Consider the following 27971-nt stretch of genomic DNA (forward strand, 5'->3'; position numbering starts at 1 on the left):
TCACCTTCCCACTAACTATTTAGTTTACTGACTTAGTCAAGCACACCAGCTTCAAGGCTTGAAATTCAAATCTGTGCATTATATTAGCAAAACTACAAGTTATTATATTTCTCGAACATTTTGGATGGCTCACAGAAATGGTCAAAATAACAAATGTTGCTGTGGGGAAGGCGCCTCCACTAACCCAATAGTCAAGTCACGGAATTGCCTGCGTCCACCTCTCTGTTCAACCAGCCGTTATGTCCTCTCCATGACCTCCTCCAGCTGGATTTTAGCTTGGACAAACCACTCTCCCTGTCTCACTGTTGGTCCACCACTGGAAAGAATGATTACCACGTGGCTGACAGGGTACTGGTGTTCCAGCCAGGGATCAGGCCTGAGCCTCTGAGGTGGGAGAACAGAATTCAGGACACTGGTCCACCAGAGACCTCTCGCCCCACATAATATCAACCGGTGAGAGCTCTCCCAGACATCCCTGTCTCAAAGCTAAGACCCCGCTCCACCCAAAGCCAGCAAGCTCCAGAGCTGGACGCCCCATGCCAAACAACTAGCAAGACAGGAACACAAGCCCACCCATTAGGAGAGAGGCTGCCTAAATTCATAATAAGGTCACAGACACACCAAAAAACACCACTGGACACGGCCCTGCCCACCAGTAAGACAAGACCCAGCCCGACCCACAGGAACACAGGCACCAGTCCCCTCCACCAGGAAGCCTACACAAACCACTGAAACAACCTTAGCCAACGGGGGCAGATGACAAAAACAACAGGAACTACGAACCTGCAGCCTGTGAAAAGGAGACCCCAAACACGGTAAGTTAAACAAAATGAGAAGACAAAGAAATGTGAAGCAGATGCAGGAGCAAGATAAAAACCCACCAAACCAAACGACTGAAGAGGAAATAAGCAGTCTACCTGAAAAAGAATTCAGAGTAATGATAGTAAAGATGATCCAAAATCTTGGAAATAGAATGGAGAAAATACAAGAAACGTTTAAAAGGACCTAGAAGAACTAGAGAGCTGACAAACAATGATAAACAAAAAAATAAATGAAATTAAAAATTCTCTACCAGGAATCAATAGCAGAATAACTGAGGCAGAACAGATAAGTGACCAGGAAGATAAAATAGTGGAAATAACTACCGCAGAGCAGAATAAAGAAAAGAGAATGAAAAGAAATGAGGACAGCCTCTGGGACAACATTAAAGGCACCAACATTCAAATTATAGGGGTCCCAGAAGAAGAAGAGCAAAATAAAGGGACGGAGGATATATTTGAAGAGATTATAGTTGAAAACTTCCCTAACGTGGGAAAGGAAATAGTCAATCAAGTCCAGGAAGCACAGAGAGTCCCATACAGCATAAATCCAAGGAGAAACCCTCCAAGACACATATTAATTACACTATCAAAAATTCAATACAAAGAAAAAATATTGAAAGCAGCAAGGGAAAAGCAACAAATAACATACAAGGGAATCCCCATAAGGTTAACAGCTGACCTTTCAGCAGAAACTCTGCAAGCCAGAAGGGAGTGGCAGGACATATTTAAAGTGATGAAAGGGAAAATCCTACAAACAAGATTACTTTACCCAGCAAGGATCTCATTCAGATTTGACAGAGAAATTAAAACCTTTACGGACAAGCAAAAGTTAAGAGAATTCAGCACCACCAAACCAACTTTATAATAAATGCTAAAAGAACTTCTCTAGGGAGGAAACACAATAGAAGGAAAAGACCTACAAAAACAAAACAATTAAGAAAATGGTAACAGGAACATACATATCAATAATTACCTTAAATGTAAATGGATTAAATGCTCCAACCAAAATACACAGACTGGCTGAATGGATACAAAAACAAGACCCATATATATGCTGTCTACAAAAGACTCACTTTAGACCTAGGGACACATACAGACTGAAAGTGAGGGGATGGAAAAAGATACTCCATGCAAATGGAGATCAAAAGAAAGCTGGAGTAGCACTTCTCATATCAGACAAAACAGACTTTAAAATAAAGACTATTATAAGAGACAAAAAAGGACACTACATAATGATCAAGGGATCGATCCAAGAAGAAGATATAACAATTGTAAATATTTATGCACCCAACAGTGGAGCACCTCAATACATAAGGCAAATGCCAAAAACCATAAAAGTGGAAATCGACAGTAACACAGAAATAATATGGGACTTTAATACCCCACTTTCACCAATGGACATATCATCCAAAATAAAAATCAACAAGGAAACACAAGCTTTAAATGACACATTAAACAAGATGGAAAACTACAGGCCAATATCACTGATGAACATAGATGCAAATATCCTCAACAAAATACTAGCAAACAGAACCCAACAGCAAATTAAAAGGATCATACACCATGATCAAGTGGGGTTCACTCCAGGAACACAAGGATTCTTCAATATACACAAATCAATCAATGTGATACACCGTATTAACAAACTGAAGCATAAAAACCACATGATAATCTCAATAGATGCAGAAAAAGCTTTTGACAAAATTCAACACCCATTTATTATAAAAACTCTCCAGAAAATGGGCATAGAGGGAACCTACCTCAACATAATAAAGGCCATATATGACAAACCCACAGCCAACATCGTTCTCAATGGTGAAAAACCGAAACCATTTCCTATAAGATCAGGAACAAGACAAGTTTACCCACTCTCACCACTATTATTCAACAAGGTTTTGGAAGTTTTAGGCACAGCAATCAGGGAAGAAATAGAAGTAAAAGGAATCAAATCGGAAAAGAAGTAAGCTGTCACTGTTTGCAGATGACATGATACTATACATAGAGAATCCTAAAGATGCTACCAGAAAACTACTAGAGCTAATCAAGAATTTGGTAAAGTAGCACGATACAAAATTCATGTACAGAAAACTCATGCATTCCGATACACTAACAATGAAAAATCTGAAAGAGAAATTAAGGAAAACTCCCATCTACCACTGCAACAAAAAGAATAAAATACCTAGGAATATACCTACCTAAGGAGACAAAAGACCTGTATGCAGAAAACTATAAGACACTGATGAAAGAAATTAAAGATGATACAAACAGATGGAGAGATATACCATGTTCTTGGATTGGAAGAATCAACATTGTGAAAATGATTATACTACCCAAAGCAATCTACAGTTTCAATGCAATCCCTATCAAACTACCAATGGTATTTTTAACACAACTACAACAAAAAGTTTCACAATTTGTATGGAAACACAAAAGACCCCATATAGCCAAAGCAATCTTGAGAATGAAAAATGGAGCTGGAGGAATCAGGCTACCTGACTTCAGACTATACTACAAAGCTAAAGTAATCAAGACAATATGGTGCTGGCACAAAAACAGAAATATAGATCAATGGTACAAGATAGAAAACCCAGAGATAAACACCCACACATATGGTCACCTTATTTTTGATAAAGGAGGCAAGAATATACAATGGAGAAAAGACAGCCTCTTCAATAAGTGGTGTTGGGAAAACTGGATAGCTACATGTAAAAGAATGAAATTAGAACACTCTCTAACACCATACACAAAAATAAACTCAAAATGGATTAAAGACCTAAATGTAAGACCAGACACTATAACACTCTTAGAGGAAAACATAGGCAGAACACTCTATGACATAAATCAGAGCAATATCCTTTTTGACCCACCTCCTAGAGAAATGTAAATCAAACCAAAAATAAACAAATGGGACCTAATGAAACTTAAAAACTTTTACACAGCAAAGGAAACCATAAACAATAAGAAAAGACAATCCTCAGAATGGGAGAAAATATTTGCAAACAAAGCAACTGACAAAGGATTAATCTCCAAAATTTACAAGCAGCTCATGCAGCTCAATATCAAAAAAACAAACAACTCAATTCAAAAATGGGCAGAAGACCTAAACAGACATTTCTCCAAAGGAGATATACAGATCGCCGACAAACACATGAAAGAATGCTCAACATCACCAATCATTAGAGAAATGCAAATCAAAACTACAATGAGGGGCTTCCCTGGTGGCACAGTGGTTGAGAGTCCGCCTGCCGATGCAGGGGACACAGGTTCGTGCCCCAGTCCAGGAAGATCCCACGTGCCACGGAGCAGCTAGACCCGTGAGCCATGACCGCTGAGCCTGCGCATCCAGAGCCTGTGCTCTGCAATGGGAGAGGCCACAACAGTAAGAGGCCCGAGTACCGCAAAAAAAAAAAAACTACAATGAGGTATCACCTCACACCTGTCAGAATGGCCATCATCAAAAAATCTACAAACAATAAATGCTGGAGAGGGTGTGTGGAGAAAAGGGAACCGTCTTGCAATGATGGTGGAATGTAACTTGATACAGCCACTATGGAGAACAGTATGGAGGTTCCTTAAAAAACTACAAATAGAACTACCATACGACCCAGCAATCCCACCACTGGGCATATACCCTAAGAAAACCATAATTCAAAAAGAGTCATGTATCAAAATGTTCATTGCTGCTCTATTTACAATAGCCAGGACATGGAAGCAACCTCAGTGTCCATCAACAAATGAATGGATAAAGAAGATGTGGCACATATATACAATGGAACATTACTCAGCCATAAAAAGAAACGAAATTGAGTTATTTGTAGTGAGGTGCGTGGACCTAGAGACTGTCATACAGAGTGAAGTAAGTTAGAAAGAGAAAAACAAATACCGTATGCTAATACATATATCTGGAATCTAAAAAAAAAAAAAAAAAAACTGGTTCTGAAGAACCTAGGGGCAGGACAGGACAGGAATAAAGATGCAGACGTAGAGAATGACTTGAGGACACAAGGAGGGGGAAGGGTAAGCTGGAACGAAGTGAGAGAGTAGCATTGACATATACACACTACCAAATGTAAAATAGATAGCTAGTGGGAAGCAGCTGCATAGCACAGGGAGATCAGCTCAGTGTTTTGTGACCACCTAGAGGGGTGGGATAGGGAGGGTGGGAGGGAGACGCAAGAGGGAGGGGCTATGGGGATATATGTATACATATAGCTGATTCACTCTGTTATACAGCAGAAACTAACACAACATTGTAAAGCAATTATACTCCAATAAAGATGTTAATTTAAAAAAATGAAGAAAGAAAATAAGCTCTAGATAGTGGAAAATAACTGGTAAAATATTTTTAAAAGGCATATATATAGGAAATTGGGGGTAGATGATGTTCCAATTTTTAAAAGAGAAAACTAAAAGGCTGTTTTTACAAACGTTTTAAATTGGCGTATTTGAAAAGGTGTACTAATATTACTATTCTAATAACAATAACGATGAGTTAGTAATAAGGAAAAGCTAAAAAATTGCTTGTACTCAAAAGTTTCCATTTTGCTTTCCTAGTGAATGGTTAAATTCAGTGTAAAATGTGCATAATAATAAGACTAGCATGACCCAAAGGTGCATTTATTGGGGTCCACTAAATTTGTTTTTTTATTCTAGCTGTAATAGCATTAGATGCTAATGGTTTCCTGGAAAAACAGTCATCAATATTAGATAAAACTTTCTTACCTTACCATTCCCTCTAGAAATTATTTGTCTATTTTTATCAGAGGAATGTGTGATAAATAAATAAAGCATAATATTAAGCTTTGTGCAATAAATGACATACTAATGAAACAGAAATAACCTGAGTAGAGTGTTATGAAGCAGTTTGTAAAAGTTAAAGTACTGGATCAAATGCAGTTAATTCGAAGAACAATTAAAGGTATTGAGTTCTGTATTTAGTTGTTCAGAAAAAATAACATTTTAAATTCACTGGCAACATTCAGTTAATAAAGTTAATAAAAGAAAAAAAAAGAATATTGCATCCACTGATCTAGTATAACCTACTTTTTGTCAAAAGACACAGGATACAATTGGATATATTGTATACAATCCATCATAATGGAAATCAATATATGCAATCTTTCACATATTCTCATGTTTAACAAAAATTTTACTTTTGTTATTTTTCCAGTAATGGTCTGTACTGACTTAATCAGTCTCCCCAACTCATCTACTTTTATGACAAGTATCTTGGAATCTTGCTTAACATCAGTAGATTTTAGCAGTCTATATGTAACCTCACTAGGATGCTACAAAGTTTCCTAGGACTTGACCACAATGCCTGAACTGCACATTTTGTGTGAAAAATATATGCAAACATCATTAATAAGCCTTCTCTGGTACATTTCTATTCTCGAATAGCAAGTAAATGAAAAGGTCCTCTTAATCTCTCTGGGCACTAAGAAAGATATTCTTAAGAATTAAGTTCAGATATTCTTTTCTTTAAGAAGACTTGGATGGCTATGCTTCGAGGTATCACTTTTATCAGTTTTTTTAAATCTATTTGGCAAAGAATAAAATACAGAGACACAACACAGATAGTGAAGAGTATTTTACTACCACTTCTGTTCTTCAATTCGATCAAAAAGTCAACTAGGACAAAAATTAAAGAGGAAAAATATAAATGGAGACTATGACAGACAAAAGGATAATTAACTGGAAGATAATAAATCTCAATTTAATATATTTCAACAATTTTTAAAGCATTATAATGGTGTTAACTGACATAAATTTGATTTAACCATTCCATATTAAACTGTACACTTACTATTTTACCCAAGTTATCACTTTGGATTTCATATTTCAAGATTATAAAAACATAAGATTAGAAGCTATGGAAAAATGGAAACAAGGTAAGATGACAGATGATGGAAACAAATATTTGTTGAGTTTACTGTGTGACAGGCATTGTGCTGCAGTCTTTTCAGATACTTAATTCTCACTAAATCACAACAATCCCATGAAGACTATTATTGTCTCCATTCTAAAGATAAGGAAATTCAGCGAGGGCAGATCACTTGCCCAAAGCTGCATGACTAGTAAGCAGAAGAGATGAGATTTGATTTCAAAGTCCACACACTTTCCACCCATTACTACATTCTTTGGCAGAATGGAATACATTGCCTTTCACTCCACTTTCACTCCCAAATAGTGAGCAGAGCCAAAAGAAAATGTGTAATCATTTCTATACTCGCATCAACAAATATTAAGGGGACATCACCTTCCTCATAAAAATCTCATTTCAGTATTTCCATTGTTCATGACTCAATGAAATTTATCCTTTAAACTTCATTACAAATACTTTTAAAACTTTAAATATGCAAATCATTTAATTTTAGAGCTACAGATTTTAAGTCTGTTTTCACCTTTAAAAAAACTGAAAAATATTCCCAAAGTCTTCTTTTAATAATGATAAAATCAGACAAAGAATGCTTGGGGAATGGAACATTCTGATTTCAACTATTTTTCAAAACCCAATACCTGCCTGCTGCCTGTCAACACCTGCACTGTCTCCACCCAGCAACCGACCACCACGGAGCCCCACCCTGCAGCTGCAACCGCAGCTGCCTGTGTCGCTGCCACTTTGGTACCCACTGCATGATTAGGCCACAGTTTTCAATGAGTAAACAAAATCCTTTCTGTCATCACACATTTACGGAGTTTCTGAAGGTCAGTGAAGATTACTGCCAAGCACAGCATGACCTTTATGAGGACATGAGAGCTGTAGAAATTCATTACCACCTCCACCAAGAAACCGCATAAGAGCAGTTACTTGGACACAAAAGTGTTGAACTGAAATCCACAGAGCATTTTCCAGTTCTGACCTAGACAGGGTGAGCCTCAAAACACTTCCTCTCTGTTGCTCAGTATTACAGGATTGAAGATTGAAGACTTTCTTCTTCTTAGGAGGTTCATCTCATTCCCCATTATTCCCAACTTCATACTCAAAGCACTGAGAATTTCAAGTGGAATAAGCTGAAGTTTCTTTACATCATTTCTGTATTCAATTTGTTTAATTCTTTCATAGCCCTAATGAGTATTTTTTGACTAAATTAACATGTCTTGCATGAACTGCCCAACTCCCACTGAAGGCACATACAAAAACATTTTTCTTATTATACACAATCCAACCAAAGAGACCTTGAACAAAGTTATTGAGAAACTTAAGAAATATGGATTACCACAATAGTAAGAGTATGTGAAGCAATGTACGATGACACTGCTCTTATGGAAAAAGAAGGCATCCATGTTCTTGACTGGCCTTTTCATGAAGGTGCACCACCATCCAACCTTATTGTTGATGGCTAGTTACGTCTTGTGAAATCAAGTTTTATGAAGAACCTGGTTACTATACTGCTGTTCACCGTGTTGCAAGCCTTGGAACAGCTCCACTGCTTGTTGCCCTAGCATTAATAGAAGGCAGAATGAAACAGGAAGATGCAGTACAGGTCAGAAAACAAAAGCAGCATGGAGATTTTAACATCAAGCAACTTTTGTACTTAGAGAAGTATCATTCTCAATGTGCTGCAAAGACTTCAATGGTCAATAAAACTGAGGTGTCTGATGCTGTTGTCTTGGAAGTAGAACTTCAAACAGGACCTAATTTGTTGCACATATTAGCCAAGAAGTTGGCTCAGTGAACAAGTCTAATGAAGCTTTTACAAGAGTATTGAAAAGCAATTTTACCAGTTTACCTGCTTGACAGAACTTCTATGTTTAGGGTTACGATCAACGTATTTGGACACTTAGCAAAAGATTCTTGCTGTTCAGCATTTCAAATTTGTTTATCATTTGCTCCAATTCCTGAACTCATGCAGTACTGAGTTATAAGTCTTTAAACCTATTCCCATGCCAGAATCTTTTCAATGCATAAGAAATTTAGGAAGATTAGGTACCAAGATATCCAGTGTAACACTTGCATGTTTTTTATTATCATATAGAACTAAAACCCTAGGAACTAAGAATACTCTAGATCTTATGTGGTTTACTGCTTCAGTCATTTCTTACATTGAAAGCAGGGCCTATATAGTTATTTCCTTGCTCACTTTACATTTACATTTGCCCACATTCATACCAGTATACATCAGGTTTGCATAACCATTGATTTTTGTTAAATTTTTTACCAAGTCATATGGTGTTATTTAATATCTTTCTATAAATATCATTTGTGCTGTTATGGAAAATCTGCATTTTGAAAAGCTACGTTGTATATAGAAGTATATCTTTAACATCTCCAAGCAAAAAAGCTTTACAATTATTTTAATGTTTGTACTTTTGTGTGCCACTTAACAGGAAGAGCCTAAAAAGGAACAGGAGAGGGCTATTAAATATTTCTAGTAAGATACTGCCTTTACCTTGTATAGAATATGTAGAATATGCTCTTTGATTTAGTAAATATTTTTTAAAGATAAAGATGTTTTGTTATTGTAGCTAATTCTTAGTCATAAAATATTTGAAATTCTTGTTATTTTTCCATACCTACTGGAAGTTGTTTACCAGCTATTATTTTTGTTTGAAATGTGCTTTTATTTCTTCTCTTCCCAACCTCCCTTTTAAAAAAAAGAAGTGGGGACGTCCCTGGTGGCGCAGTGGTTAAGAGTCCGCCTGCCAATGCAGGGGACAAAGGTTCAATCCCTGGTCTGGGAAGATCCCACATGCCACGGAGCAACTAAGCCCATGTGCCACAAATACTGAGCCTGCGCTCTGGAGCCCGCAAGCCACAACTACTGAGCCTGTGCTCTGCAACAAGAGAAGCCACCACAATGAGAAGCCCAAGCACTGCAACGAAGAGTAGTCCCTGCTTGCCCCAACTAAATAACTCCTGTGCACAGCAGTGAAGACCCAACGCAGCCAAAAATAAATAAATAAATAATTTTTTTTTAAAAGTGGGTTTCTGCTAGTGAACTGAGCAGACATCTAATTTTTCTATGCCTTTTGAACTGTGTAACTCAATACTTGGATACTTGATAGTTTATTATGAAACTGATCAAATGGTGATGTATATTAATGTTAGTTTGACCACATACTTATATTCTCTTGTAACATGTAGTTATAGTTCTGTGAGACAAATAATTTGTCAGGGTTCACCAGTTTGCAAAAACCTAGTGCGAGAGCTAAACATCTAAATAAATAATGAAATAGAAAAAAAAAAAGACAATATCTAAACTACTTTCTTGTATAAGTATAATCAATCTACTAAATAAAAATCTTTATCAGTATATCAAAGCTAACATTTGAATATCTATTATTAAATATAACACAATAGATAAAGTACAGAATATTAAGTTAGCTTTTACTTGTCCAGAATAAATCTGAAAATATATTTGTAGAACAAACTCCCTAATATGATTTTATTTGATTGGCCTTTGCTTCCAGTATGGTAGAAAAAAACTGACAGTTTAGGTAAATTAAGTTCTGATTAATATAGGTTTTACTTTCTGAAATAACATATCTGAATTTCATGATTTGAAGCCTTGAAGATGGATATAATTAAATATAAGTTAATGGGTAGGTATAAGGATTTAATGTCAGGGTACCTTTTACTGAATTGAGTAATCTCCCACTCATGCTCAGGTCAAATTCTTAGAAATCATTAATATAAAACTCTGTGAAATATCTTTTCTACAAAGAAATCAAATTATGTTCACAAATGTTAATTTCACTTATCCTTTTAACATCCCTGAGTAGGATATAACATGACAGAGAATTACAACATTGTTTGTATCAATTCTCCACTAGAAGTTCTCAGAAATTTCTTAGAAATACTTATTATTATTACCACTTTCCATGTTGAAATGTCAAGTTGAGTCTGACTTATTTTGATGTCACTCCCACTGTCACCAGCCAAGCACTTAGGTTTTTCATGGAAGTTATAGTTCACTCCTCTACCCTTTTCTCTTCCTTGTATCCCCACATCAGTTGAAATTACAAAAATTGGCAAGTGTATTCTAAACACCATATGCTCTCAATACATATTTTGTTGGCTGGAAAAGGGAAGGAGGAAGAAGGAAAGGAGAAAAGGAAGAAGAAAGGAAAAGAAGTAAATTAAATTAGTGTGTGTCCCACCCCCACCAACTGTCTTTCTTCCTTCGTATTTCTCAGACCAACCTAGCACCTACCCAAAGTTATATGACATCAAACGTATCAGGCTCCTTTTATTGGTTCCCCAATACAGTTGTTCCTGAGTGTCTGCAGGGGGTTGGTTCCAGAAATCCCTATGAACATCCACCGATGTTCTAGTTCTTTATATAAAATGACTTGGTATTTGCGTGTTAACCTACACAGCAATATCCTCCCTGTGCTTTAAATCATCTCTAGATTATTTACAATAATATCTCATTGTGGTTTTCTTTGCATTTCCCTGATGCTTAGTGACGTTAAGCACCTTTTCATGTACTTTTTGGCCAGCCGTATGTCTTCTTTGGAAAATGTCTATTCAGATCCTCTGCTCATTTTTGATTGGATTGTTTGGTTTTTTGCTATTGAGTTTACGAGTTCTTTATATATTTTGATCACTAACCCCTTATCAGACATATGATTTGCAAATATTTTCTCCTATTCAGTAGACTGCCTTTTCATTTTGTGGATGGTTTCCTTTTGTACAGAAGCTTTTTAGTATGATGTAGTCCCACTTGTTGATTTTTGCTTTTGTTGCCTTTGGTTTTGACGTCAAATCCAAAAAATCATCACCAAGACCAACATCAAACAGCTTACTGCCAGTGTTTTCCTCTAGGAGTTTTATGGTTTCAGGTCTTATGTTCAAGTCTTTAATCCATTTTAAGTTTATTTTTATATATGGTGTGAGAAAATGTTCTAATTTCAATCTTTTACATGTAGCTGTTTAGTTTTCCCAACACCATTTATTGAAGAGACTGTCCTTTCCCCATTGTATATTTTTAGCTCCTCTGTCGTAAACTAACTGATCATATATGTGTGGCTTTATTTCTGGGCTCTCTATTCTGTTCCATTGATCTATGCATCTGTTTTTATGCAATACTATACTGCTTTGATTATTATGGCTTTTTAATATAGTTTGAAATCAGGGCATGTGATGCCCCCAGCTTTTTTCTTCTTTCTCAAGACTGCTTTGGCTATTTGGGGTCTTTTGTGGTTTTATACAAACTTTAGGGTTGTTTTTTCTATTTCTGTGAAAAATGCCATTGGAATTTTGATATGGATTACACTCGGTAGTACAGACACTTGGGTAGTACACACTGCTTTAGGTAGTACAGACATTTTAACAGTATTAATTCTTACACAGACTATCTTTCCACTTATTTGTGTATTCTTCAGTTTCTTTCATTAATGTCTTATATAGTTTTCAGCATACAGGTCTTTTACCTCCTTGGTTAAATTTATTCCTAGGTATTTTATTGTTCTTGATGGAACTGTTTTCTTAATTTCTCTTTCTGATAGTTCGTTATTAGTAGAGGCATAAGAGATTTTCATATATTGATTTTGTATCCTGCAATTTTACTGATTTTGTTTATTAGTTCTAACAATTTTTTGGTGGAGTCTCTTCAGCGTTTCCTATACATAATAGTATGTCATCAGCAAATAGAGACCGTTTAAGAGCTTGAACTCTTAAACACTATGCTAAATGCCTCCAATCTAAATTGTGATTTATTTACAACACAATCCTTGGAAGCCACTGAATCTTAAATTGGTTTATAATTGATTTTAAAATAATCATTCAGCAAGACTATTTAACAAGGCCATCACAAATACTTAGGAAATCAAGTTATTGCACATTCTGACATAAAAACTTGACGTAAGATGCCAACAGGTGCACTCTATTGGAGGGCCAATGTGAAAATAAAAATAATTTTCTGAGTTATTTTCAAACTAAAATAGATGTACAGCTCTAGAGAAAGCTTACCATAGGAGAAAGTTCTGAAGACAAGCTACTGTAATTTTGGTAAGGTTATTAGATTACTATTTACAATAGTAAATCCAGTATACTGAGTTATCCTGCAAACATCAACGTCCTAAGATGTATCAACAGTTATACTTATTTTTAATTAATTGCTTTCATTTATCCTTTTTCTTCAATATTTCACTTATTTCTACTGATGAATTGGGCAACACAATATAATATAATCATTATACAAGGATTCTAGCATTAGGTCTGCCACCACACAGTTGTTGACCTTAAACGTCACTTTACCTCTCAGGAACACATTTTTCTCATGTGTAAAATAAAGGATTTCCCCGGACTACTAATTTTGAGGTCTTTAAAGACAACTTTTATCCCCAAATTTTCAAATATGAAAAACTTTTGAAGAATAAAAAAAAAATTTATGGTACAAAGATTTTAAAGGAAGAAAACTGTCATTTAGATTTTATGGCTACCAAAAGAGAATTTACAATCAAATTATTAAAATTAATAAGAGTTCAGTGAGTTCAGTATTGCTAGAACAATACACAAAAACCAACTGCATGTGCATCAGAAGTAAGAAAATGTATTTTTAAAAGGTACCACTTACAGTATCAACCAAAACAATATGACAACTAAAAATTCTACCAAAAACTAAAAATTATAAAGCTTGGACTTCCCTGGTGGTGCAGTGGTTAAGAATCCACCTGCCAATGCAGGGGACACAGGTTCGAGCCCTGGTCTGGGAAGATCCCACATGCCGCAGAGCAACTAAGCCCGTGTGCCACAATTACTGAGCCTGTGCTCTAGAGCCCGCAAGCCACAACTACTGGGCCTGCATGCCACAACTACTGAAGCCTGCGTGCCTACAGCCCGTGCTCCATGACAAGAGAAGCCACCCCAATGAGAAGCCCACACACCGCAACAAAGAGTAGCCCCTGCTCGCCGCAACTAGAGAAAGCCTGCACGCAGCAATGAAAACCCAACACGGCCAAAAATAAATAAATAAATAAATAAATTTATTATTTTTTTAAAAGCCAATATGTTTTAAAAAAACAAAAACAAAATTACAAAGCTTAGTTGAAAGATGTTAAACACATAATTAAATGTACATATACCTTATTCATAAATTGAATGATAAAATACCATAAAGAAGCCCATTCTCTCTAAATTAATCTAAAACTCACTGCAATGCAAATGAGAATCCCAAAAGGATTTTAAGAACTTGACAAGCTGACTGTAAACTTAATATGGAAGAACAAGACCCCAAGACAATTCAAAAGAAGACCAAAGTCAAGGAAATCAAATTCCCAGATATGAAGATAGTGTCAGGAATGAAGACGTTGTGGTATTGATGAAAAATAAGCATCTCTCACTTCTTCAACAGCCCAAAACCCTTCTATCTATTTACAAATCAATAAAGAAATTTCCCCTTTGCTCCATAAAACCCTTAATGGTCTCCTTAGTCTTCAATATGGATCTTATTATCTAAACATAAAAGAATGATAGCAGTGGCCAAAATGCTCCTTTTAGCATTGTCACTATTCTCCTCCTCAGAGCACATTTCAGCTTCTTAACTATTCTAAACGTTTACCTATTCAAGATATTATGCACTTCACCAAGAATATCACATGGAGTGGCAGACAGATCAGCTGCCAACGTGAGAATAAAATGACAGACTGCTCAGAATATGTAAGTATCTATACTCAAACACTATTATTTGTAGTTTTACAAAGTATATGAGAAAAAAAAACTGTTAGGAAATGACAGAAGACAAGAAGCCGAACACTCAAAGACATGAGTTAATATTATCTTGACAATAACTATGATAATATATCACAAATTATTTACAAAGCATATTTATTACTGTTCTAGTTCTTTTGTTCACAAAAAAGCAGGTGAAATCATAAAATAAAAATAGTAATAAAGTTTTAACTATATATTTAATTATTGAGAAAATTTTATAAACTAACTGTAATGGTTTAAAAAATATCACTCAGTAACCTCCATGTACAGGGTACTCTGCAAAGTTCTACATAGTGACACAAAGGAAAGAAAGCTATATGGGTAGGAAAGGACAGCACAGAGGATATACTAAGTGTTCTAAGTGGGATGAATGGTTAAAAAAAAAATAGAAATAGGAGTGAATATTATGTAGTAAACATCATAACAAATCAACAAATGAACATAGTAAGTTGTAATTAACAAAGCAGTAAAGACTGAACACTGGTTGAAATTTTTGGATTGTTTTAGAGAAACAACAGTCACTGCAGGTTCTTAATCGTGGGAGTTAAAAGATAAAAGCAGTGTCTGAGAAAGATAATTCTGACAACTGAGTGTAGGATGGGCTGGAGGGGGAAAGAGACTAGAGACAGGGAATAAACAGCTACAAAGCTGCTGAAGTACAGAAGCATGAAATCATGAAGACTTAGAAAATAGTAAAAACTATGGAAAAAATAGGAAAATGGGGAGGTGCTCCTTATATTATTCAATTAATATGAATGATTTTCACAAGCACCACATTCAACATGTAGATATACACTTTTTAATTAAATAAGGTATTAAATGATCAGTGTGCATAATTTTACCAACCTCTATAGGACTGTCATAAGAATAACATGAGATCATGTTATTAAAAGAATTCTCTAATTGTAAATATTACATAAATATTACCTGTTGTAATTTCTTAGGGAGGAGATAGCTGTGAAATAATTGAAATGCTCCAGCCATAAAGTCCAAACACCTGAATTCAAATTCTGGTTCTATTATTTAACAGTGCCTTTAATGTACCTTAAGCAAGTCATTTAACCATTCTGAGTAACCATTTTTAATATGTAAAAAGGGGGGGAGGGGATTCTCTCATAAAAGTTCAAGGAATAAATAATTCTTTATAAAATCCCTAACACAGTATCTGAATTATGGTGGACAGTGGATAGTGAATGTGTGTTGCAGGGGGGATGGAGGAGGAGGCCAAAAGTAGGGGTCCATTTTGGCTGACCTTATCAGAAAGTCACAAGCATCTCCAATGAACTGTAATAGCCATGCCCTTCTCCATATTGTTTTAATGAGAAATTATACAAGAAAATTCCTGAAGTATCTTATTAATGTTCCACCGTACACAATATCTTCTTATGTATAAGATCAAATCCACAGCAGAATAAAAAATAACTGTCAAAAAGCGAGAGGGTGGCATGGACATATATACGCTACCAAATGTGGGATGGATGGCTGGTGGGAGGCGGTCGCATGGCACAGGGAGATCAGCTCAGTGCTTTGTGACCGCCTGGAGGGGTGGGATGGGGAGGGTAGGAGGGGGGAAGACGCAGGAGGGAAGAGATATGGGAACATATGTGTGTGTATGGCTGATTCACTTTGTTGTAGGGCAGAAGCTAGCACACCATTGTGCAGCAATTATACTCCAATAAAGATGTAAAAAATAAATAAAAACTGTCAAAAGCTATACTACCAATCTGATTTTTAAAACAACAATAACAGGCAGTTAGTGATTTTTTTTTTAATTTACAACATTACCAGAATTCACATTTCTAATTCTAATATTTATTACTTGAGAAAGAAGTCAAAAAGAATAAGAGACCAAAAACTCAAAAGTGCATTCTGAGGGAACTTAAACAGTAGGAAGATAGGGAATAACCTGTCTTCGGCAAGACTCTATAGACTTCTCATAGAAAGAAATGAATCTCAATTTCCCTGGTGAGATCACCCCACCCATGGATCCCAAAAGTAGGAGTCAGGGAATAGTTTATAAAATCTACTACAGGGCACTTTTAGCTCAGTGCAGCTTAAGAATAAAGATCTAGGGCTTCCCTGGTGGTGCAGTGGTTGAGAGTCCGCCTGCCGATGAACGGGACATGGGTTCGTGCCCCAGTCCGGGAAGATCCCACATGCCGCGGAGCGGCGTGAGCCATGTCCGCTGAGCCTGCGCGTCCGGAGCCTGTGCTCCGCAACGGGAGAGGCCACAACAGTGAGAGGCCCGTGTACCGCAAAAAAAAAAAAAAAAAAAAAAAAGAATAAAGATCTAAAGAGACTATAAATAAGCAATATTCATATATATTTCCTTTCTAATCTAGACCAATTAGGTTCCACTTAACTAGGGATCTTTAGCATACTATTCATTCATTCATTCATTCAACTCTGCACAATATATTACAGAATGTACTGGGAGGAATATAAATATAGTATCAGATCCTACCTTGAAGAAATAAGATCAATACATACAAAAAAGTGCCATGGGGCTTCCCTGGTGGCGCAGTGGTTGAGAGTCTGCCTGCCGATGCAGGGGACACGGGTTCGTGCCCCGGTCTGGGAAGATCCCACATGCCGCGGAGCGGCTAGGCCCGTGAGCCATGGCCGCTGAGCCTGCACGTCCGGAGCCTGTGCTCCGCAACGGGAGAGGTCACAACAGTGAGGCCCGCGTACCGCAGACAAAAACAAAAAAAAAACAAAAAAGTGCCATGATAGAAGTACAAATAAAATATTTATGCAAGAAGGACTGAGAAAGCGTTAGGGAATGTATGAAGTGAATTTGGGCATAGGAAAACTAGAAAGGAGGGTGGAAGGAAAAAACTGTAGACGGAAGGACCAGTGTAAGGCAATGACAGAGGCCAAAACAGAGACTTATAAGAAGGTATTGGCTAGAGCATAAGGAATTGAAATTAAATGATCAGAATATTAGATATGGACAGACTGCAAAAGCCTTGAATTCCAGCATAAGGGATTTGAACTTTATTTTGCATACCTTAAGAGTTTATGAGTAAAGGGAGATGAATAAAGGTTTAAATTAAGAATATTAATCTCACATAATGATTAAAATACAGAGTAAGGGGAAAAATAGTGTCAGAAAAGCTACTGGACCATCAATGAGTCGCTTTGCTGTACAGCAGAAATTAACACAACATTGTAAATCAACTCTACTTCAATAAAAAAAATTTTAAAAAAAAAGAAAAGCTACTGGATTTAACTATAGAAATAGTTTATCAGATAGGGATAGTTACAAAAACTCATATCCACCCAACTCGTAGCAGAGCTAAATCATATTTTAAGAAAAATTATATACACATTTAACTCCATAAACTTAATTCTTATGCATTGAGCCAAAAAAAATAAAAGGAAAGACAGACTTCATCCACCCTATTACTCAATGCATTTATTCCCCAAAGTAAACATAAGATGAGATGGGAGCTACAATTCTACATTCCCTCAGTCTCAATTCCCATGTGCCTCTCACAGCATGAGCATCACAATTCTAGTGTTAAAGATATGGCTATTTTTCATAAAACATGTCCCTTAATCCTAAGTGAACCACTTCATCAAATGTTCCACCAAAGAAAAAGAAAATAGTAATTTGCTCTAGCATTGCTCTAAAACTGCTATGTTAGACTTGATGAAAGATAATACTATATTGTGCTTTATGTGCTATTTAAGAAACTTCACAAGAAAAATTTTAGCTAAATTTTTGCTTCACATACTGACTTTAGAACCTAAGCCCTGCTTAATGCCTTTTCGCTTCCTCATCTTAAGCATTTAAAGCGTACTGGAGGTAGCAAAACAGGGATTTAGTCCAAAACAAGTATTTGAGGACATAAAATTTCCTAAAAATAGTGAAATGTTTCAGGAAGCTAAAACCAGGCAAAGAAAAACAAAATCTCTGAGGGTGGGTAAGGTTACAGAAAGCATGGGCACAAAGTGCAAGACACCTGAACTCCATGGAACCTACGTATGAAAAGGATAATAGATAAGGAGGAGGGTAATTATGAACCACTTATGAGCACGTCTTTTTATTTTCCCCCATAACCATTAAGATCCCCTCTCTGAATCAATATTTTGATACAGTATTATAAAATTCTGGCAACTTATGTATTAAAAAGTCTTTTATAACATTAACATTTGCTAAAAACTAGACTAACACACTTTAGAAGACAGAAATGTTTTTGAAGTACAGACTTGTGTTTGTTTTGCCTAACTGGTTAAAGTATTTCCAAGTCACAAGTTTATTTATCCAATACCTACTGAGCACTACTATGTGCCAAGTACTGTGCTAGATGCTAGAAGTACAAAGTGAAATAAAATATAATTCTTGTTCCCTTCAAGGAGTTTATAATCTAATGAGGGAGACATACTATAATTAGTATAACCATGTTATAATCAAAGTACAGACAAAGGATACCATAAAAGCAAACAGGGAGGTCAAGAATACTTTTTTGAAGTACTAAAGTGAATTTGGAAAGTCAGGTAAAAGTTACAGCTGTGCTTCCTAACTTGACTGTGCACCAGAACCACATATAGAGTTGATGTCTAGGACTCACTTCAGATTTAGTGAATTAGAATCTCCAGGGGTGAAGCCGAGAAATCAGTATTTTTAACATGTACCTTGAGTGATTCAGAATCACGGCCAGGTTTTACTGGCAGTGAGCTAGAAATATAGACCACCATTCCAGGCAAAGAGAATAGCTCAGTATGGTTGGAGTAGGTGAAATACAGACAGAAAATCAAAATGAAATCAGAACAAGAGTACTGACACAATTAATGTGACATTTCAAACAGGATCTAAGGAATTGATGTGAACTTCCACAATAAAAGGCAATCATCTGTGTCATGTGTTTTGGTAAATGATTTCTGACATGAACTAGTTTCTTATTGAAGTATATGGAAAAACTAAATGCAAATACTTTGCATTGCAAGACAAAGTAAAATGCTCCTTTTAAAAAGCAAATAAGGTAAAACAAAACAAAACAGAGTTCTACTCATAATTTTTATTCAATGCAGTGACCACTCATTTTTCTCAAGATACACAGCCTGAGAAGCTGTGATATACGTCAGAAGCTAGGATAATACTATTTTAACTTGAAAATGTTCCATAATGTATAAAATAAATTCAAACTGTATTTTGAAATTCAAGCTTTAAAACTGAAAACCACTCAATGATTTTAAGTTTCCCAACTGTTATTTCATAATAGTTTATTACTTTCTGATTAAAATTTACTTACAATTATATTTTTATACTTAATTCCAGGTAGGGGTAAAGTGAGATAAGTCACCAAGAAGAGGAGTATTCACGATAATAGACTAAAAGCCAAATAGAATCTATTCTATTGATCGCTTTTTATTAAGTAGTAAATGTTTTAAATCATCAACTGTTTCAATCCCCAATTCATTCTCCAACAAAGACTTCATAACCAGAGATGTAGACAGGATAGCATTTGAAACAGGAATAAGCTTTTAAAGAATATTCTTCAGAAACCTAAGGACAAACTTACTAATTATTATATATAAAATATATCCTACAGTTATATTCTATTTCTAAAAAGTCCTTCTAAATCTTACTTAAATCATTTAAACATATCCTCATGACTTATAGACAGGACAAAGACTCATTTACCAAAGTGAAACCTACTGCCAAACCATGCATAGTAATTCCCTGAAGGAGCACATTGGGTATAGAAGCAATAGCAGTTAAAAATCAACAGACTAACCACATACACCTATTCGAGAACTAATTAACAAATAACAGTAATCAGCTAATTACAAGAATAGTTCTTAAATTTGATATAACAAATCATCCTTTCTCAGACTTACTTTAATGTACTTTTTAAAAATGGTATTACCAAGATGCCTTAACTTCCAGATGAAATACAGGAATTAAATTACAGCTCCAAGGCTATAGTTGTCAGCTTCTTAGGCTAAAATGATCTATTGACATAGACTGTAAGATAACTTTGTTTCCTGAGTCATGCCCTGCTTCCTTTCTTCTCCTGCAGCACTTTATACATATCTCTAGTCACTTTACTGTAAGTACCTAAATCCTGCAAAGAAGGTAGTACCACTACCATGTAATAGCTAAGGAAATAGGCTTAGTATCACGAAATGATTAACCAAAATCACCACTAAACCCAGATTTCAAACCCAGATCTGTTTAACTGCAAAGCTCTTTCCACACTACCTCACAGGTAGAGAGGAACACAGGACTAAGTAAATCAAACCTAAGTAACTGAACTGACTGCAATTTCTTCTATAACTGCTTTGGAAGTAGCAAAAAACATCTATCATATCTGACAAATCAAATGTAGAGGACAGGTATTTAGGGGTGGAGGTGTGGGAGTTCTGCTTAGTACTTGAGCTCCCTCATATAATTAGGGAATATACCACTTTATGAGTCTTCACAGAAGGTAGAGCCCCCCCTCCTTATAGAGAAGCTAACAATGCCACATAGTCATTCTTCTTGTCACCCCTGCAGCATGGACATGGGCACTTAATCTATATTCTGCCAACATGACATTCCCACCAAGGACTCTAAATTAAGAGCTAGAGACAGTAAGAAGCTGGGACAGCAAAGGTCAGATTTTGGCAGCAGGCCACAGAAGCAACATTAAGTTTCCAAAGGCAACGGTAGCAGTAATGTGGTAGCTGAGTCTAGCCATCAGCAATTCAAGGTGCATTCCTATCACTGGACTGGTTTTATGCCATGATTTTTAGATATGTCTTTTCTGTTACGTAGTCTCTCTTGTTCCTGACTCTTTAAGGCCTCAGCCTTCCCAGCAATTTGGTAAACTAATCAATATGCTTTCATTAAATACCTTTTCTACTTGAATCGGTCAGAATTGCCTTCTGTTGCCTAAAATTAAACCCAGACTGAAGCACTGAATAATTAAATAAATGACACTGAACAATTATACTTTATCAAATCTTTTTACCTTAGTGTTGATTGTTGTTTTATATAATTTGCCATTATGCTCTTAAGTAAGAACTATTTTATATATGATAGTTATGCTCTAACAACAACAAAATAATTTCAAATTAGGTTTCTTTATGTTTTTCAAAAGCAACACAAAAAAACAAATATAATATCATCTAAAGGTGATTTTCACTGAGGATCAGAGTTAAGCTTTATTAAGAATACTTACCTGTCAGGAATACCTAGCCTCTTGACACTTCTATAAACAGAAAGAGTATTTGCAACATGTCGATAATTAAACCAGAATCGGGATGTACATACCTAAAGTAATAAAAAAAATATATTATTTTTAGGAATCAAAATAAGCTACAGAGTTACAGAATTACTTCTCTTTAAGTAGGATGTAGAGATGCTTAAAAAAGAGTATGTCATAATCAGGACTAGAAACAGCAAAGCACATAAAGAATGGTCAATAAAACCAATCTCTCTAGAAAAAGGTCTTTCATCACTAGTCAAAAAAAGATTCAGCTTAAGAGAAAACAAATACTTGGGGAATTTAATCAAATACTGAACCAACTTAGTTACTCTCAATTTATGATTCTATAATGTTCCTATTTCTAAAATATTAAATTCTTTAGAACCAAAGACAATGCCCATAATCTCTTCACAGAATAGAAAAGAATATTAACTACATTGGGTTATATAATATTCCTTTCACTCTGGATTGCTTCCTAATTTTAGTTGTGAAAAACATAAGAGAGAGACTAAAACAAAGCATAGAAAACAGGTTTATATGCACATAAGGGAATGCATTATAAAGAAGCTGTTGAACGGAACAGAAAACTAGAAACGATTTCAACAAGTTTTACACTTAAAGACAAACTGATCCTTAAAAAAGATAACAAAGATACTAGGAAAATCTAATGCCATGCCTCAAAAGTCAGCCCTCTCGAACGCTCATTCCAAAGGAGAAACCAGAGACTGGGATCAGTTGGTAATATATCTATCCACTAAGTATCCTCCTACCTCCTACCACACTGTTCTGCTGATAGTAAGTGTAATGACAGTTTTGAGAATACCACAAATGTTCTTGCCCCTGTAAATAGGACGGAACCACAAGATTTTTTTATTAAACTGAATTTTCAACCTGGAATCCAAAAAGGAGAAGACTAAAATTCTTGACTACATAAAAAAATATGTACCATAAAATCCTAACAGAAATGGAAAACTTGAAATAATTATAACCCAATAAGAAAAAGATGAACAGCCCAATTTTGAAAAATGGGCAAAGGATGAGAGCAAGCATTTCATAACAAAAGTATTAAAAATAGACAATAAAAGTCTTAAAGATGCTCAACTTCTGTCATAAGAAAACAGGTTTGTGATGTTTCTGTTGGGCTGAAGGCTTCCCTAAGCAGATTTCCAGCCACTGTGAGGATGGTAAATGGCTTTCAGCTCATGCTGAGTGGCTGCCTAGAGTCCTGTGCTGAGGATGATTGAGAAGCGGGTCCAGGGACTGCAATGAACTCTGAGCATTGGCTTTCACTGGTGAGCAAAGGGAACTTCTGACTGGAGTCAAGATGGCAGAGTAGGAGGACGCAGAGTTCACGTCTCCTCACATCTAGGGCACCTACCAGGCGCTAGTGGAGGACCTCAGACACCTAAGGGGACAGGAGGAATCCCTGCATTATTGAGCCAGAGGTCAGGCCTGATCTCCTGTGGTGGGAGTGCCAAGTCCAAACCGCTGGACTACGAGAGAACCTCAGACCCCAGGGAATATTAATCGGTGTGAGCTCTCCCAGAGGTCCTCATCTTGGCACCAAGACCCAGCTCCACCCAACTGCCTGCAAACTCCAGTGCTGGATGCCTCACACCAAATGACCAGCAACAAAGGAACACAGCAGCAATCAAAAAAAAAAAAAAAAAAAAAGAGATGACAAAAATATATGTTACAGATGAAGAAGCAAGGTAACCTACAAGACCAAATAAATGAAGAGGAAATAGGCAACCGACGTGAAAAAAAATTCAGGGTAATGATAGTAAAGATGATCCAAAATCTCAGAAACAGAATGACGGCACGGATTAAGAAAATACAAGAAATGTTTAACAAGGACCTAGAAGAACTAAAGAACAAACAGTAATGAACAACACAATCACTGAAATGGAAAATACACTAGAAGGGATCAATAGCAGAATAATTGAAGCAGAACAAATAAGTAAGCTGGAAGATAGAATAGTGGCAATACCTGCCAAGGAGCAGAATAAAGAAAAAAGAATGAAAAGAAATGAGGACAGTCTCAGAGACTTCTGGGACAACATTAAATGCATCAAGGGTCGAAATACAGGGGTCCAAGAAGAAGAGAAAGAGAAAGCTCTGAGAAAATATTTGAAGAGATTATAGTTGAAAACTTCCCTAACATGGGAAAGGAAATAGTTACCCAAGTTCAGGAAGCACAGTGAGTTCCAGACAGTAAAAACCCAAGGAGAAACACATCGAGACACATATTAAACTAACAAAAAATTAAATTCAAAGAAAAAATATTAAAAGCAGGCAGGGAAAAGCAACAAATAACATACAAGGGAATCCCCATAAAGTTATCAGCTGATTTTTCAGCAGAAATTCTGCAGACCAGCAGGGAGTGGCAGGACATATTTAAAGTGATGAAAGGGAAAAACCTACCATCAAGATTACTCTACCCAGCAAGGATCTCATTCAGATTCGATGGAGAAAAAAAAGCTATACAGACAAGCAAAAGCTAAGAGAATTCAGCACCACCAAACCAGCTTTACAACAAATGCTAAACGAACTTCTTTAGGCAGGAAACACGAGAGAAGAAAAAGACCCACAAACAAACCCAAAACAAGAAAATGGTAATAGTAACATACATATCGATAACTGCCTTGAATGTAAATGGATTAAATGCTCCAACCAAAAGACATGGATACAAAATGGATACAAAAACAAGACCCATATATATGTCTCTACAAGAGACCCACCTCACACCTGGGGACACAGAGACTGAAAGTGAGGGGATGGAAAAAGATATTCCATGCAAATGGAAATCAAAAGAAAGCCGGAGTGGCAATACTCATATCAGATAAAACAGACTTTAAAATAAAGACTGTTACAAGAGATAAGGAAGGACAATACATAATGATCAAGGGATCAATCCAAGAAGATATAATTATAAATATTTATGCACCCAACATAGGAGCAACTCAATACATAAGGCAGATGCTAACAGCCATAAAAGGGGAAATCAATACTAACACAATAATAGTGGGGGACTTTAACACCCCACTTACACCAGTGGACAGATCATCCAGACAGAAAATAAATAAGGAAACAGAAGCTTTAAATGACGCAACAGGCCAGACAGACTTAATTGATATTTATATGACATTCCACCGAAAAGCAGCAGAATACAATTTCTTCTCAAATGCACACAGAACATTCTCCAGGATAGACTGCATCTTGGGTAACAAATGAAGCCTCAGTAAATTTAAGAAAACTGAAATAGTATCAAGCATCTTTTCTGACCACAACGCTGAGATTAGAAATTAACTGCAGGAAAAAAACTGTTAAAAACACAAACACATGGAGGCTGAACAATACGCTACTAAATAACCAAGAGATGACTGAGGAATCAAAGAGGAAATCAGAAAATACATAGAAACAAATAACTGCGAAAACACGAGGACCCAAAACCTACGGGATGCAGCAAAAGCAGTTCTAAGAGGGAAATTTATAGCAATTCAATCTCACTACAAGAAACAAGAAAAATCTCAAATAAACAATCTAACCTTATACCTAAAGCAAGTTGGGAAGAAGAACAAAGTAAATCCCAAAGGTAGTAGAAGGAAAGAAATCACAGAGATCAGACAAGAACTAAATAAAATAGAAGTGAAGAAAACAATAGCAAAGATAAATAAAACTAAAAGTTGGTTCTTTGACAAGATAAACAAAATTGATAAACCTTTAGCCAGACTCATCAAGAAAAAAAGGAAGATTCAAATCAATAAAATTGGAAATGGAAAAGAAGAAATTACAACTGACACTGCAAAAATACAAAGGATCGTGAGAGATTACTACAAGCAACTATATGCCAATAAAATGGACAAGCTGGAAGAAATGACAAATCCTTAGAAAAGCACAATTGCCAGAGACTGAACCAGAAAGAAATAGAAAATATAAATAGACCAATCACAAGTAATGAAATTGAAAATGTAATTAAAAATCTTCCAACAAACAAAAGTCCAGAACCAGATGACTTCACAGGTGAATTCTATCAAACATTTAAAGAGCTGACACCTATCCTTCTCAAACTCTTCCAAAAAATTGCAGAGGGAGGAACACTGCCAAACAAGTTCTATGAGGCCACCATCACCCTGATACCAAAACCAGACAAAGACATCACAAAGAAAGAAAATTACACACCAATATCACTGATGAACATAGATGCAAAAACCTCAACAAAATACTAGCAAACAGAATCCAACAACATATTAAAAGGATCATACACCATGATCAACTGGGATTTATCCCAGGGATGCAAGGATTCTTCAATATAGGTAAATCAACCAATGTGATACACCATATTAACAAATTAAAGAATAAAACCAAATGATCATCTCAATAGATGCAGAAAAATCTTTTGAAAAAATTCAACATCCATTTATGATAAAAACTCTCCAGAAAGTGGGCACAGAGGGAACCTACCTCAACATAATAAAGGCGATATATGACAAACCCACAGCAAACATCATTCTCAATGGTGAAAAACTGAAAGCATCTGCTCTAAGATCAGGAAAAAGACAAGGATGTCCACTCTCACCACCATTATTCAACATAGTTTTGGAAGTCCTAGGCATGGCAGTCAGAGAAGAAAAAGAAATAAAAGGAATATAAATTGGAAAAGAAGAAGGAAAACTGTCACTGTTTGCAGATGACATGACACTATACATAGAAAATCACAAAGATGCCACCAGAAAACCACTAGAGCTAATCAGTGAATTTGGTAAAGTTGCAGGATGCAAAATTAATGCACAGAGATATCTTGCATTCCTATACACTAACAGTGAAAGATCAGAAAGAGAAATTATGGAAACTATCCCATTTACCATCACAACAAAAAGAATAAAATACCTAGGCATAAACCTAAGGAGGCAAAAGCCCTGTACTCAGAAAAATATAAAACACTGATGAAAGAAACCAAAGATGACAAAAACAGATGAAGAGATATACCATGTTCTTGGATTGGAATAATCAATATTGTGAAAATGACTATACTACCCAAAGCAATCTACAGATTCAGTGCAATCCCTATCAAATTACCAATGGCATTTTTCACAGAATTACAACAAAAAATTTTACAATTTGTATGGAAACACAAAAGACCCCAAATTAAAAAAAAAAAAAAAAAAGACCCCAAATAGCCAAAGCAATCTTGAGAACGAAAAATGGAGCTGGAGGAATCAAGCTCCCTGACTTCAGACTATACTACAAATCTACAGTAATCAAGATAGTACGGTACTGGCACAAAAACAGAAAGATAGATCAATGGTACAGGATAGAAAACCCAGAGATAAACCCATGCACCTGTGGTCACCTAATCTATGACAAAGGAGGCAAGAATATACAATGGAGAAAAGACAGTCTCTTCATAAGTGGTGCTGGGAAAACTGGACAGCTACATGTAAAAGAATGAAATTAGAACACTACCTAATACCATACATAAAAATAAACTCAAAATGGATTAAAGGCCAAAATGTAAGGCTAGACACTATAAAACTCTTAGAGGAAAACATAGGCAGAACACTCTATGACATAAATCACAGCAAGATCCTTTTTGACCCACCTCCTAGAGAAATGGAAATAAAAACAAACAAATAGGACCTAATGAAACTTCAAAGCTTTTGCACAGCAAAGGAAACCACAAACAAGACAAAAAGACAACACTCAGAATGGGAGAAAATATTTGCAATCAAAGCAACTGACAAAGGAGTAATCTCGAAAATTTACAAACAACTCATGCAGCTCAATATCAAAAAAACAAACAACCCAATATAAAAATGGGCAGAAGACCTAAATAGACATTTCTCCAAAGAAGACATACAGGTGGGCAAGAAGCACATGAAAAGATGCTCAACATCACTAATTATTAGAGAAATGCAAATCAAAACTACAATGAGGTATCACCTCACACCAGTCAGAATGGCCATCATCAAAACATCTACAAACAATAAATGCTGGAGAGGGTGTGGAGAACAGGAACCCTCTTGCACTGTTGGTGGGAATGTAAATTGATACAGCCACTATGGAGAACAGTATGGTGGTTCCTTAAAAAACTAAAAATAGAACTACCATATGACCCAGCAATCCCATTACTGGGCATATACCCTGAGAAAACCATAATTCAAAAAGAGTCATGTACCACAATGTTCATTGCAGCAGTATTTACAATAGCCAGGACATGGAAGAAACCTAAGTGTCCATAGACAGATGAATGGAAAAAGAAGATGTGGCACATATATACAATGGAATCTT

At 35.9% G+C, this 27971-nt stretch overlaps 1 protein-coding gene across 1 annotated transcript in view; it reads right to left on the minus strand.

The window, feature by feature from the left end:
* PIGK (phosphatidylinositol glycan anchor biosynthesis class K) overlaps positions 1 to 27971 on the minus strand; it is a 141278-nt gene that overhangs the window by 107639 nt on the left and 5668 nt on the right. Inside the window, exon 3 of the mRNA XM_032605375.1 lies at positions 21654 to 21745. Coding sequence (XP_032461266.1) covers positions 21654 to 21745 — 92 coding nt within the window. The remainder of the gene's footprint in view (positions 1 to 21653; positions 21746 to 27971) is intronic.

Source organism: Phocoena sinus, chromosome 1 (assembly GCF_008692025.1).
Source record: "Phocoena sinus isolate mPhoSin1 chromosome 1, mPhoSin1.pri, whole genome shotgun sequence".
Classification (NCBI taxonomy): Eukaryota; Metazoa; Chordata; class Mammalia; order Artiodactyla; family Phocoenidae; genus Phocoena; species Phocoena sinus.